The 15103-nt window shown below is 34.5% G+C and overlaps 3 protein-coding genes across 8 annotated transcripts; 2 read left to right on the forward strand and 1 right to left on the reverse strand.

The window, feature by feature from the left end:
- Positions 1 to 21: 21 nt before the first annotated feature.
- On the forward strand, positions 22 to 4111 carry LOC102612382 (PI-PLC X domain-containing protein At5g67130-like). 6 transcript variants are annotated; one of them, XR_008055859.1, is made up of 10 exons: positions 22 to 753; positions 875 to 997; positions 1155 to 1292; positions 1475 to 1573; positions 1700 to 2003; positions 2421 to 2644; positions 2756 to 2842; positions 3105 to 3167; positions 3457 to 3535; positions 3991 to 4111. XR_008055859.1 is itself a non-coding variant. In XM_006482358.4 (9 exons), exons 1-8 carry the CDS (start codon positions 667 to 669, stop codon positions 3135 to 3137), a joined length of 1095 nt encoding a protein of 364 aa, XP_006482421.1. In that variant the 5' UTR covers positions 22 to 666; the 3' UTR covers positions 3138 to 3167; positions 3457 to 3668. The 6 variants fall into 6 exon arrangements, 4 of the variants coding, with proteins under 4 accessions (XP_006482421.1, XP_006482422.1, XP_006482420.1 ...); XR_008055860.1 differs by having other exon boundaries at positions 3994 to 4011; XM_006482358.4 differs by lacking the exon at positions 3991 to 4111 and having other exon boundaries at positions 3457 to 3668.
- On the reverse strand, positions 3746 to 6923 carry LOC102613289 (receptor-like protein kinase FERONIA). The gene has a single exon (XM_006482361.3). The coding sequence runs from the start codon at positions 6340 to 6342 to the stop codon at positions 3868 to 3870; it is 2475 nt and encodes an 824-aa protein (XP_006482424.1). The 5' UTR covers positions 6343 to 6923; the 3' UTR covers positions 3746 to 3867.
- Positions 6924 to 7806: 883 nt separating this feature from the next.
- Positions 7807 to 11451, forward strand: LOC102613576 (PI-PLC X domain-containing protein At5g67130-like). The gene is made up of 7 exons (XM_052443545.1): positions 7807 to 8175; positions 8272 to 8394; positions 9700 to 9837; positions 9963 to 10061; positions 10169 to 10472; positions 10575 to 10798; positions 11079 to 11451. Exons 1-7 carry the CDS (start codon positions 7903 to 7905, stop codon positions 11193 to 11195), a joined length of 1278 nt encoding a protein of 425 aa, XP_052299505.1. The 5' UTR covers positions 7807 to 7902; the 3' UTR covers positions 11196 to 11451.
- The last annotated feature ends 3652 nt before the right edge of the window (positions 11452 to 15103 follow it).

Here is a 15103-nt window from a genome sequence, read left to right on the forward strand (position 1 = left end):
TTCATAAAAAGTTTAATTTGTTCATCTACTTTGAAAATACACAATACTCTTTGCAACGCGGATTATCAAACAACTAATATGCGAATTATTTTAATTCTAAAGCATTAGATTAAAAAAATAATAATGACAAAAAGAAAAAGGAAACAGAATAAAAGTCAAGAACAAGAAGAAGTTGCTGGACAACTGACTCCCCGTAGTCAACACAAACATTGCCTTATAACACACGCACAAAATTTGAAGTCATCAAACCATCAACTCAATTAATTTCATGCAGCAACACTGTGCAACCGCACAAAATCATTTCTTTTCTGATCTTTTGCAACCGTCTATAATGGTGATAATTAAACTCATGATTTGTCATTTTGTATCATATGTTTTAAAGAGAGAGTGCATAATGCACAATGAAACCTCAAATTAAACCCAATCCAATCTAATCCAACCTTCCCACATTAATCTCTTTTTCTTTTTTCTTTTTGTCTTTTCTTTTTCCGTCTTGTTCCCATTTTGTTGCTTTCATACACACATTTATAAATTCCTTCTCTTGGTTTCTCATTGAAGATGAATGGAGTATTCTTTAGTTTTCTCAGCCAGTAAACATCGATGATCTAGCCACTTCCGATCCTATTTTTTAAAACAAGCCCTCTTAATCTTCTAGCACTTTTCAAAATGGGTCCTTCTCAAAATTTGATTTTGAGCGTCATAGTTTCAGTTCTTCTCACAGTAAACGCAGCTTGCTCCAATGGACAGTGCAGGGTTTGTGTGCACGTCTTGTGATCCTTAAATTTATTTATTTATTTTTTATAATTTCTCTTATACATTTTGCAGTGCTGATGTGTACCTACTGGGTTAATTAATTTCCAATGCTAATGTATAGCTACTTGAGCCATGCTCATCGGACGGAGATTGCGAGGCAGGGCTATACTGTTTCTCTTGTCCACAAGGATTCTCAGGTTCAAGATGTGCAAGATCAACTGTTACTAACCAATTCAAGCTTCTGGTTGGTAGTAATTCAATTCTGTTTCCTTATTTATTCTTTGTTTACATTTTTCCCTGATTAGATTGATTCTTGTTGATTGTGTAATTAATTTATTGTTGAAAGTTTTAGTTCTGTCCAAGACCACTAATATTTTTTTTTTTTGGTGGTTTTTTAATAGAATAATTCTCTACCATTGAATAAGTATGCATTCTTGGCAACACACAATGCATTTGCCAATGAGAATGAGCCATCTCACACAGGAGTTCCTCGAGTTGCAGCCACAAATCAAGAAGACACTGTAGCTCAACAGCTAAGTGTATGATTGTTATGATCTCTTAGAAGTTTGTTTCCAGTTACTTACTACTGATTCTGGCGTTTTAAATAAGCTTTGTTCAATTCAAAATATTACTCAACTTAAATTAAATGCAACCCAAAATAACAATTGAACTTTGAAAAATAATTAATCAAAAAATTGATTGATATTTTTTAATTTTGAAGAATGGAGTTCGAGGATTCATGCTTGATACATATGATTTCAAAGGAGATGTGTGGTTGTGTCACTCATCTGGGGGAAAATGCTATGACGTTACTGCATTTGTATGTTTTTTTTTTTCCCTCTTTTTTTCCCTATAACTTATTCTCTTTAAGTTTCAGAATTTCATTTTCTGCAATGCTTCATTTTGAATGTTATAACTATAAAAACAAATATTATTTATCTAGTAGGAACCAGCAATAGACACATTAAAGGACATTGAAGCCTTTATGTCAGCAAATCCAGCAGAAATTGTGACATTGATTTTAGAAGATTATGTTCAAGCCCCAAATGGATTGACAAAAGTTTTCAATGATGCTGGATTGATGAAATATTGGTACCCAGTTTCAAAAATGCCCAAAAATGGTGAAGACTGGCCTCTAGTTAGTGACATGGTTGCTAATAACCAAAGGCTACTTGTTTTCACGTCAAATAAATCTAAGGAAACAAGTGAAGGAATTGCTTACCAGTGGAGCTACATGGTTGAAAATCAGTGTAAGAATAATAGGATCTATTAAACTAATTTTATATTATGATGAATTTATAGTGTTTAATGTCATTGCACTCCCTTATGCTTTTTTCCGAAAATCAAGAAATCCCTGATAACTTTAAAGTTCATCCAAAATTGAAGCCCTTCTCAAACTCTGTTTTGAGGTTTCTCATGAAGCTCAAGAAGGTCTAACAGATTTCATTAAATAAAGAAAGATTTTGATAAATTTTGTAGCATTTTGAGAATTGATTGAAAATGCATTTTGAATTCTGAATATTTTGATGGTTTAAACAAGTAATATCAGAGTCAAACTATGGCAAACTGACCAAAATGTGATGTGTGCTTAATTGTGTCAGACTAGTAAACCGGTACTATAATTGAACATCTTTTTCCCCTTTTAATTTTGAATGATGATCTTATAGATGGAAATGGTGGAATGCATGCTGGGAGTTGCCCTAACAGGGCAGAATCACCACCACTCAATGACAAGAGTAAATCTTTGGTATTGGTGAATTATTTCGAGTCTTTTCCTATCAAGCAGACCACATGTGTGCATAACTCAGGGGATCTTATTAACATGCTTGACACTTGCCATGGTGCTGCTGGCAGCCGGTGGGCTAACTTTGTTGCTGTTGATTACTACAAGGTAACGAATAGGAATTTGTTCCCTTCCCCTAATTTATATTTTCCCCTTTGTTATATCTATGCTTAACTTGCTAATCAAAAGTTTAAACTAATTGCTTGCTTTATTATGCAGAGAAGTGAAGGAGGAGGCTCATTTCAAGCTGTTGATACTCTAAATGGGAAGCTGTTGTGTGGATGTGATGATCTTCATGCTTGTGCGGTGAGCTTTTTAATTGTTTCTTTTATTTTTTATATTCAGCCCATTTTGGGTCCATTAATTTGGTATGCTAAGCCTGATGACCCTTACAAGGATTTGTTTTGGGCCATAAATTGATATATATATCCTCATTGAAAAATTTTTAGATTATGTGGATATATATATATATATATATATAAAGATTTCAAATAACAATATAGCATGTAAAGCAATTTGATCTTCAATTTGTGCTATTTTCTGAGACTGTATTTTGTGCTTGCTTCAGCCTGGATCAACCGCCGGAGCCTGCACTTCATAAGAATGAGGACAATGAATGAGCAAAATTCAGGTTAAAGTTTCCGCAAAAGCAACATCGAATTCTTAAGTACAAGTTCAAGTTACCTTCCTTTTACAAATAATAAGTTTGTCACCAATTTGATATTTCGAGATCTGTACAAAAGATTGATGGAGCTACAAACTAGAAATGAAAAAGAAAAGGTTGAGTTTGATTTTAACCGGCAGCTGGCTTTTGAGAAAGCAAATCCCAATGTAGCTATACAGAAAATTTTGTGACAAGTGTATCCTTGTGTGAATAACTCATTATAAAAATCCTCTCGGATTTCTCCCTCTCTCTGCAGATTGCTTGCTGTTTTGTTTGGCATACTTGAATCCTGTATCACAGCAAAACTAGAGGAGAGCCATGGCTTCCAATTAAAGGTATACTTTTGTTTCAATTGTACAGATATTTGAACCCAAAATGCAAGATCCTTTTGTTGATTGTTGTTGATTTTATGTCAAATAAATGTTACTTAATTAATTTTCTCATTAATCTAAGTTGTTCCAATGATAAGTTAACAAGCAGAGGAATTATGAAAAGGGGTATTGTTGCTAGTATGTATGCTGCTGCAAATCCTGAGCTAAATTGCCAACCAAAAGCAAATGATTTTTGTTTATTTATTTTTAATACAATTACAAACAGAATTCTATCAATTTATTTATAATGCAAAACACCGGTAATTACGAAAACTTGTAACATCAACCATCCCCTTTTATCTTCCTTGAGGATTCACAATATCAGAGAACACATCTCGAGTCAAGGATGCGCTATCATACCTTACAGTTTTATGTTCAATCTCACCAAGCTTTTCATTCTTCTCTGAACTTTCCCGCAGCAGCTGAAATACAAACTCAAGACCCCAAACCACATCGCTCATTGATGGCCGTCTGATTCGATCATCATTCACACAGCTCATTGCAACCTCAACGAACTGGTTCAAGCACACAGGCGGTGCATTACCCTTTAAAAACGGATCAATGATATCACCAATTTTTCCATTCCGATAACATTCTGTCGCCCAAACAGCTAAATTCACCTGCTTCTTGTCTCCTGTCCGGAGAATAGGGGGCCGAGCACACAGTACTTCCAACAGCACAACACCAAATGAGTACACATCTGATTTCTCTGTAAGCAGCTGAAGGCGATAGTATTCAGGATCCAAGTATCCGATACTTCCCTTCACCTCTGTGCTTACATGAGTTTTGGAAAAATTGGGTCCGAATTTGGACAGTCCGAAATCAGAAACCTTAGCCACCCATTCCTCGTCCAAGAGTATATTCGTTGTCTTCACATCGCGATGAATGATAACTTTGCTCGCACCGGTATGCAGATAATGCAACGCGCGAGCTGCACCAATGCAAATTTTGAGCCGTCGATCCCATGGAAGAGGAGGATTATCGTTGTTGTAAAGATGATCGCGTAGAGTCCCACGGGCCATGTAATCGTATACGAGGATCATTTGACCATCATCATTGCAGTAACCAATGAGAGAGACCAAATGAAGATACCTGAGCTGGGAGAGCATTCCGATCTCAGTCTGGAATTCCAGAGCGCCCTGTTGTGATCCTGGATTCAGCCGTTTGATGGCAACGGGAGTGGAGTCACCATTGAGGAACCCTTTGTACACATTTCCAAATCCTCCACGACCAATAATGAGAAGGTTGTTGAAGTCTTTTGTAGCCTCTTTGATTTCAGAAATTGAAAACTGGGTACAAAGATCAGACGGTAGAGATGAGGCAGGGCCGCGGGACTTAGCTTCTTTCATTACTGCTCGCCTTGAAATTAACAGAAACACAATGAAGAGCACAACTAAGCCTGAAGCCACAACGCCAACGATGCCAAGCATACGTGGACGATTGTTCTTTGCTTTTGTTGATTGCTGCGGGCTCCGCGTCCCAAACGATGATGCTTGGCTGACTGTAGGGTAAGGATTAGGTCCGGCGAGACTTCCGTTGTTGTCCACTTTAAAAATTTCAATCCCATTTAAGATAGAATCAGAATACTTGGTCCTCCATCGGGGAGCAGGGTGCAGTGCAATAGACAGGTTCTGCTTCTTTACGTCTGATTTTGATCCTATCGCCACTGCGTAATCTCTGTATTCTGGAACACCATTCCCACCACTCCAAGCTATTACGTCTGCAACATCTTCAGCAGTTAGATTCGCTAGGTAGATCTTGAAAACTCTATCACCCTCTTCAGTCACCTCCGACTGAAACTCGCAGAAATGAAGTCTGACAAAATATATGAACCCAGAATCCACCTGAAACTCCCAAGTGAGATTATATTGCTCGTTTATGTTCTTGTCTAGTCCCATTGTCCTGGCGGTTCTGTAAACTGCAAGTGGAGCAGAGAAATTGAGTATCCTGCTGAAACGAAGAACAATAGTAGTGTTAACTGGAAGAGCGCTTGGTCTGGCGTCTGTCACGTAGCCGTCGTCCGCAATCCACGTCCGATACATGCCGGTGTCCATCTGCGGCGAGATAAAGCTCCCACCGACATTTATTCGATATAAAGTCTCAAGAGCATTGCTGTTTAGGATACTGAATTGGCTCCCCTCGCCAACAAATTCTAACCTTTGATCGTCAGTCGCCGTGTAATACAGATTGAGAGGCATGGAAACTAATTCAATTCCGTTGATAAAGGCATATGAATCTTGGTAATCTGGACTTGGAGTAAAGGTTATACTCAGTGACCTCTGATCTTCTGGGACGTTGATGCAGAATTCTTTGAAAAAAGTATCATCAGGCGCGAATGAAGCACTAAAGTTGTTAACAAGTGTAAAAGAATTGGCTTTGACAGAGAAGAAAGCACTAGAGATGTTAAAGCCTGAATACGAAGTTGAATAGAAATGGAGGCGGATGAATTTCTGACCGGGTGTGACATTGAATGTGTAAGTGAATTGGGAATGAGAAAGCCGAGAGGCTGAATATGGGGGTTCCCGAGGCTTTTTGGAGATTGTTGATTGTTGATGTCCCAGGGGGGAGTACTGAGAGCTGACATCTCCCGCCCAGGTCTGGCCATGGGCACTGATGTTGCCCAACCAGCCACAAGCAACGAAGGTTATTTCTGTTGGGGTGTAATAAGGAGATGGTGAGTCACCTGCGGCCGCAAGGATGCAAAAGAAGATGATCAGGTGGCAGAAGTAGAGTGCGGCAATTACTGATAGAAATTTCATATGATTCTCCATTGCTTATTGTGATAACGCACAGCTTCTTCACATCAAGTGCCTGTAAGTACCTATACAAATACACAGATAAATGAAAGAGTATTGTCGGACTCTTTAACACTCGGATGTAACCGTTTATGGACACAAAGTTGGGGCAGCGTTTAAGCTTTGCAGAAAGACTGGGGCATTAAGACTTGTGAGTCTTCGTCTTCGGCAGCAAACACTGATGCTAACTCATGAACAATTTTCTCACCAATCATGTGAACCAAATTCTTTCCGATCATGTGAATCAAGCGCCTGTAAGTATAATATACGAAACAGTAATTGCGGGGTGCCGTCTTAATTAAGTTTAGTGTAAAATTGGGGCATGAACACTTGTGAGTCTTCGTCTTGAGCAGCAATTTCTAATCCTAACCCACAAACAATTTTCTCTCCAACAATGTGAATCAAATTTAATTTTCATTATGTTCTTCTTACATAAATTTTATGTCGATTTCAATTATTATGTGTTGGCACGACGTCTCAACAGTAATATTCACAACCACTTAGGGTGCGTTTGTGATTGAGGTACTGTAATTTTTGAGTTACAATTGTTGTGGAAAAAAAAAACTGTAACTATAAAATAAAAGTTAGTAATATATAGTAAATATAAATTTTAAATAATAATTTTGATAAAATTGTTAAAGATATAATAGATTTTCTATTGTACAAGTGAAAATCCATATTAACATAGCTTCCAAACTACAACAGTTAGTATTTACCAAATACTTTAGTGATGTAACCTTTAAGATACAGTTGTCCAACCTCAATCTATTTAAAACTTCAAAATTATTAAACGTAAAATCTATCGCAACTCCCTTTCGATTTACCTTGAAATGAACTAAATTTTGGTTAAGACTTTGATATTTCTTTTCTGTCATTTGATTGATTCTCATTTCTTAAGGGATAACTTGGTTTAACTTCTTACAATGTCATGGAAGTCAGATTAATGATTGAATTTTTCTCACACTAATTCATTATTAAGGATGCTAAATTTGATTGGGGGGAGCGCATGATAGCCCAAATTTAAAAACTCGGATTGCTCTTGGAGTGGACCCTGTTTAACCCATAAACCGTCTATTCTTGAAAAACATTATCAGCCCATTTCAGGCCCATTAATTAAATAGGGTGTGCTCCATAGACTGGGCCAGGGTTATTGTTTGAATAGTGATTTTCGACCCATCAATTTTATTGACATGAAATCGACGAACAATTATCTCCTTGCATTATAGTTTAGGCAAAGCAAACATTAATGAATAACATGAACAGAAAAAGATTTGAAGTCAAACCCATCACTTTCATGCCCTAACTACACTCTAATAACTCATTCCGAATCAATTCTCAAGTCCTTAAAAATTTTAAATTTCATGATCTTTAATGACGATGACTCATGGTTTAACATTTTCTAGATCAATTAATACATGATTTGTTATTAAAAAAAGGAAAAAATAAAAAATAAAAGATCATAGTACATGATGGATACAATGAACCCTCATAAACTCTCAAGCTAATCCCCATACAAAACCCTCCATTCTCATACATATGTATAAATACAATTTAACATTTTCATTTGACTTGTCCCCATTTTCTTGCTCTCCTAATTTCGTGCACATTTATAATTCCATGTTTCTGCTCTTGGCTTCCATGGAAGTTACTCAATGGAATGTTCTTTGTTTTCTGAGCCAACAAATATATCCTCTTCATCTAGAAATTAGTTCCACAAAAATGGGTCCTTCCCGAAACTTGATTTCAATCATATTCTCAGTTTCAGTTCTTCTCATGTTAGCTTCAGCTTGCTCCAATGGACAGCGCAAGGTTTGTGTTTGAGCACTAAATAATTAGCTTGTTTTTTTTTTTGGACAGTTTCTAAAATCTTAATTAATTTCGATGTTGATATATATATATAAATAGCTGCTTGAGCAATGCTCGTCGGACGGCGATTGCGAGGCGGGGCTTTACTGTTTCTCTTGCCCGGAGAGATTCTCAGGTTCAAGATGTGTAAGATCAACTATTACTGACCAATTCAAGCTCCTGGTAATTAACTAAGTTATTTAATTTTAATTTTTTTAATTCTTTATTTAATTGATTATTTTTTGTCATTTCATGATTTTAATTTTTAAATACACGACGCATTCGGCAGTTTCTAGGAAGCTCACAAATTTTCTGTCGCAAGCCCAAACAGCACAAATGTAACGATTTGCTTGTTTGTTTTGGTTTTTCTTTTTTCTTTTTTCTTTTTTTTTAAAAAATTATTTTTTGATGTAACGGTGATACATGCAATGCAACGGTCATAATATGTTTGTGTGATAGCGTTGGCTTTTTGGGTTTCATAATATATATATATATATATATATATATATATATATATATATATATAAAGTAGTTTTTCAATCAGGGACTTTAATAAAGTCAGGGATTAACTAAAAGATAAAAAAGTTTAAATTTTATTACACTACATGATAAAATCCAGTGCATTGGAGTATGTGTTTATTTTGTCTTTTAGCTAATCTCTGACTTTATTAAAGTCAGGGATCCCTGATTGAAAAACTACTATATATATATATATATATATATATATGGCAAGGACTCACTTAGTTCGATTGATAATAAAGAAATTTAATTAATAAGGATTTCAGGTGTTTAGAAGAAGTGCTTTCATCTTCTAAATGTTTCTCTTTTTTTTTTTTAATTTATAAAAATGTTACTATTAATACAATAAAGACAATAAATAAACTACGTCATGTCAAAAGCACGCTTAAAAGGACTAGTGGGAGGTGTTTGTTCATTTGACTTTAGTGGTGAATGTGACCATCAATTTGAATGGAGTTTAAGTGGTGTTTGGTTTTTGACAATTTAATGGTGGAATACGACTGCACTGAATTATACTAACGTAAGTCGTTTGTTTCTTTTTCTGACCTCATGAAGATTTTCATTTTTTTTTTACATTAGATAAAAGTTATAATTTGGTTACTAATAACGAAAAAATGGGATAAATACATAGTATATCTGCTACACTGCAGTCACGCCCAAACTTTAATAGAGTTATTAAGTATATTTTTAAAGATATTTTTTCCTAGTTATTTTATTTACATTCACATACAGTTAAACCCTATAATAAGACGTGGGTGCCATTTAATTGAGATGATAAAATCTCATATTGAAAACAGGAGGTTTGGAATTAAATATTTTTACAATCAAACAAGTATATAATAACAAATTACCATAGTGATGCACAATTTGAGGAAAAAATTAAGTACATGATATCAAATTTAAGGCCTAGACATATTATAATGCAATGCATTAAAATGGGCTAATTATTATTTTTTTCTTTTTTGATAGAATAATTCTCTGCCGTTGAATAAGTATGCATTCTTGACAACACACAATGCTTTTGCCATCGATCACACGCCATCCCACACAGGAGTTCCTCGATTAACCTTTACAAATCAAGAAGATAATGTTACTCAACAGCTAAAAGTACGAGTATTTACTAAACTTTTGCTCTTCTTTTTATTTGTTCTGAAAATAGTCCTCAAACTAAATTCAATCCAAAATAATAATTGAAATCTAAAGATTTATGTAAGCATTTGTTTAATTTGTAGAATGGCGTTCGAGGCTTAATGCTCGATACTTATGATTTTAAAGGAGATGTCTGGTTGTGTCACTCATTTGGAGGAAAATGCCATGACTACACCGCATTTGTATGTTGATTTTTTTTTTTTTCTTTCTTACTAAAAGTTAGTAGATTTCGAAATTTTATTCAATTAAGTATTTGTTATGATGAAGAGAAATATTATTGATCAAGTAGGAACCGGCAATTGACACACTGAAGGAGATTGAAGCATTCATGTCATCAAAGCCAGCAGAAATTGTGACATTGATTTTAGAAGATTATGTTCAAGCCCCAAACGGACTCACAAAAGTGTTTGCTGAAGCTGGACTGATGAAATATTGGTTCCCAGTTTCAAAAATGCCCAGAAATGGTGAAGATTGGCCTTTAGTTAGCGACATGGTCGCTAATAACCAAAGGCTACTTGTTTTCACATCAAATAAATCTAAACAAGAAAGTGAAGGAATTGCTTATCAATGGAGCTACATGGTTGAAAATAAGTGTAAGAAACCACTTCATTATTATTATTTTTTTTTTCCTTGTAATTTTCTTAGGGTTAATATCGCTGCACTCCCCAACTGTTATATGAATGATATTTTTATAGATGGGAATCGTGGGATGCATGCCGGGAGTTGCTCTAATAGAGCAGAATCATCACCACTCAATGACGAGAGAAAATCTTTGGTATTGGTGAATTACTTCAAGTCCCTTCCTATCAAGCGAACCGCATGTGTGCATAACTCCGGGCATCTTATTGACATGCTTCACACTTGCTATGCTGCTGCTGGCAACCGGTGGGCTAACTTTGTTGCTGTTGATTACTACAAGGTATAATGAATTCGGAGCACATTCCCTTCCCTCTTTCAGTTTTGTCTTTGATCTTTGCTTGATTTGCTAACCAATCAAAAGGCGATTCTATATTTTAAGTTGATTTTGATTACATACACGTGTTGAATTCTTTCACTTGCATTCTTCACACTTGAAGTTGATTTCTCTAACATGATATCATAATCAAACTCGTTTTCAAATATGGACACATGTTCAAATGCAATTGAACCAATGCACATTCAGGTTCCGACATATTGAGCTAATTTGTTGTACAATGCAGAGGAGTGAAGGACGAGGTTCATTTCAAGCTGTTGATACTCTAAATGGAAGGCTTTTATGTGGGTGTGATGATGTTCATGCTTGCGCGGTGAGCTCTCTAAATCCCTTGGTTAAGTAGCTTTGCTAATCTTGTGATTTTCTTCAGAGTTAAATCATTGGCACCTTCTTATAATCTTTATAAAATCCCTGTTACATTATAATTATATTGAAGGACAAAATAATTCTAATTATACGATTATATTTCTCTCTCTAATTTTTTACATTCATACTACTACATCAAAGTTTTTTACACTTTTTGTTCTCACAAACACTTTTACATTCTGAACTATTTTTTTTTTTAAATAACTATTTGAGTGGATTTTTAATTCTACTTAATTCACACACACACATTATATATATATATATATATTAATTAATTGTTTTTTGAGTTAAATATATATGATTTAATAATTCAGAAATTTGTAAAGAGAAAAAAAATTGTAATCGGAGTCGTTTGGAAAAAGATGATTTTTTTTTTTTTTTTCATTTTGAACCATAGACAAACTGAAAAAATAGGAAAATGATATTTTAGAATTACACTAGGTTTCGACACAAAAGGAGTTTGAAAAGAAACTACAGGGGTGCCAATAGTCCCTCTGTTTCTTTAAATCCGGTAATTAGCTCTTAGCATTCATTCTACTCTTGAAAACAACGTCAGCCCATTTGATGCCCATTAGTATTGAGCTGGGCTTGACGGACTGGGGCATAATGGCCCAAACATGTTAGGCAAGATCAATAAAATTTGTTTGAAAATAATATTCAACAATTCAAGCAGTTTGGGATTTGGCAGCAATGTGAAAAAAACATTCAGGCAAGTCTCTGTAAATAGCTTCATCAAACTGTTAGAAGTTACCGTTAATTCTTTGCAATAAGGTTGTCACCATTATCGTTGAATAGTGATTTGCAGAATTGTATAGAATATATAAAGTTAAAATTTTCTGGAGCTATAAACCAGAAACAATGCTTTGCAAATCCAGCAGCACTGCACTACTCATATATAATTGAAGTGATTAAATTATTATTCTATGTTTTTGCATAAAGGGTCTTTAATTTTTTTTCATATTATTTTGCTTCTCCAAAGTTTAACAACGACACTTTAATTTTAATAAGTAAATGGGGCAAGTGGGATTCAGGTTGCCGTGCAATATCTGAATAAAATTATATATGTTCCGAGTCGCTAATAAAGCCATTTCTATGATATATTCGTTAATGAATAATGCTCAAATACAGCTTTTTCTTCAGAAGCATTGATTAATCATGTGGTTCCATGTTGCCTTGCATGAAAAATGGCCTACAAAGAGAAGCAGCAAGATTGTTTAAATTGAAAGCAAGTAATTGTAAAATGAAAAAAGAGATCAACCTGTAACCATACTTTCAATCTCACACTACATCATATGTATATGGCAATTAAATAGCACTCAATTTTCTGATGATTACTAGTTCCACCCGACACACTGGGGCCTTTAACAGTAGGGGCAGCAAAACAGTGATCAGTCTCATCGTTGTCCATTTCAATAATTGAAACATGTAATGCACGATTGGTATATATCCATAGTTACATAATAAAAAATTGGAAATGTTTTTCCTCACTAGTTTAATTTTTTTATGTTAGTTAATACATATTCATAAAGATCGTACTGTTAATTATATGATTCCAACTAGCTCCCTGTTCCCAATACAAATTTAAAAACCGCTCAATTTGTTAGTGGGGGAAAAAAAAAACGTTTGATGAGTTCTCGAGGTGTTAGCTACAACTTGATGATCGCATCTGCAAGTGATATAATCTAATTACAATCATGACGTGATTAAATGGAAATGACTTTTATTAGGGCGGAATTTCTAAAGTTGTAATGAAAAGATGGGCAACTGTGGACACAGTACTCCTTAGCTAGGAAGCTATGTGAGAGATTTGGTTGATTCCTTATACTGTATCGTCCAAATTTGGGTTGACTAGAAGTGCTTTTGGGGTCAAAATTCTTCACAATATGTCTTTCAAATCTTAAATTTGAAAGGCTAGTTCATTCATGTGACAGACAGAAGTTTGAATGTTTTGATATGATTTGCTGATTGACTGCAATTTGAGGGAGAACACACATGCAAAAGGTGACAAATTGATCATCACTGCCGCCCTTATAAAAGGCGTGATTCACGTTACTTTACAAATTTGATAAAACGGAATGTGCCGGATTAGGGCACTGTTGTTACTCATAAAATAACTTCTGAGAAATGCGCGCAATCGATTAAAAACTTTTTAAACGCGGACGTTCGAATTTTATTAATTAAAATGATGCTCTCCATTGCTTCATATTGCTGCAAAATTGTGTTTGAGTTGCTCCATTGCTGTGAAACAGTGTTATATTACTTTTGTTTTGTTGTAAAATAATATCGCATTTGCACTGTGCATGGCTCTTTTTTATTGCAAAGTAGTGTTTCATTGCTCTACTTATTACTCAAATAATCTAATATCTTATGAATATAAGTACTTTTCATTTTAGAATTAGTTAAAGCACTAACAAGGAACATAGTATTAGATAGTGTTCCAGCTAAAGTAGTTAACACGTACAATCGAATTCAATCCGGATAATATGAGACTTTAGCATCAAGCTAGTTTTATAAGACTTAACAACTTTTATTAGATTGATTAGGGATTTGAAATTGGTGTGCAGCATGTGAGTGAGTAGGTTAGGAGGTATCTAACACATGCTAGGAACTTAAGATCATAACAATTAAAATCCATGTAATAATTGTTATAATATGAACATCATTAAAATAATAATAATTATAATAGTAATATGGTGTGATCATATGAGATCTAAATGATTGACCTAATTTTTGCTTTCACTAGCAACATGCTTCAATGTCTCTTCGTGCGAGAATGATGGGCTTCATGTTATTGGTGTATGAAACAAATATTATAAAATTACTCAAACAAGAGAGAAATTAGGTACCCTCGTGCAAGCCTATTAAATATGACTATGATTTCAAAGTATGTATAATCACAAAATCTTTGTTGTTTGACTACATGCATGTGTTGGAATTTGTCTTCAACACAAATTGTTAATACATGGAAAATTAGGTGTCAAAGCTTTGATTTTTTTTTTTCGAGGCCATGATGAGAATCGACATCCATTGAAGAATATATATATATATATATATATGAAGAAGTGGTAGTGCTTCAAAAATTAACAATGAAAAGTTTGCTTGAGTCCACATTGATACTAATCATTTACTCATCACCACGGTGAATTTGATTCCACACTTGACGATTTAATATGGTGCCTACTCAACTGTTGATATTGTTAACTAATGATAAAATTTATCCTTAAATATTAACTTATAAGACAAAGGTGTTCATAAATTCATCTACTCTTATATATCTTTCTACGAAAAAAGTAAAAGAGTTAAAAAAACTGTTAAAAAGTTTAAACTGATAAATAAGAATCTAATATAAGTTCTCTTAAGTGAAACATAAACTAAATCATTAAGACATTTAATTTGCTCTCATATTAAGTTAGAGAAACTATTTGATTCAATAAATTAAGCTGATAGTGATGGGTACAGATCCAACGATTATATTGAAGACAAATGTTAAGAAAGACAGTGACACTAACCCTTACAATTTTTATACGAAAATATTCCATGGATGCATGGTTGGGCTCACAAACTGTTTGGTTCTTGTCAATTGTCTTTATCGTACCAAGGACGATCGATACTTAACCCACGAGGGGGTAACATGCAACATTGGCAAATTTTTTTCCCATTGTTGCTTTGCTGCAACAAAAAGGAAATATAAATACAAAACCAGCTTCATTGCAACCCCACTAGTGCTAAATTTCATCCTCATTGTGGCCAAACAAGCACTGGGATCACATGGTTTTGGTATCAACTTTATAACATAAGGTTACCTAATGTGGGCTTAACTGAAAAAGAAGTGGAAAAAAGAATTTTGATAAAAAGAATATTAAGATCAATGAGAAATGAAGAAAC

The sequence above is a fragment of the Citrus sinensis genome, chromosome 6, assembly GCF_022201045.2.
Source record: "Citrus sinensis cultivar Valencia sweet orange chromosome 6, DVS_A1.0, whole genome shotgun sequence".
Lineage (NCBI taxonomy): Eukaryota > Viridiplantae > Streptophyta > Magnoliopsida > Sapindales > Rutaceae > Citrus > Citrus sinensis.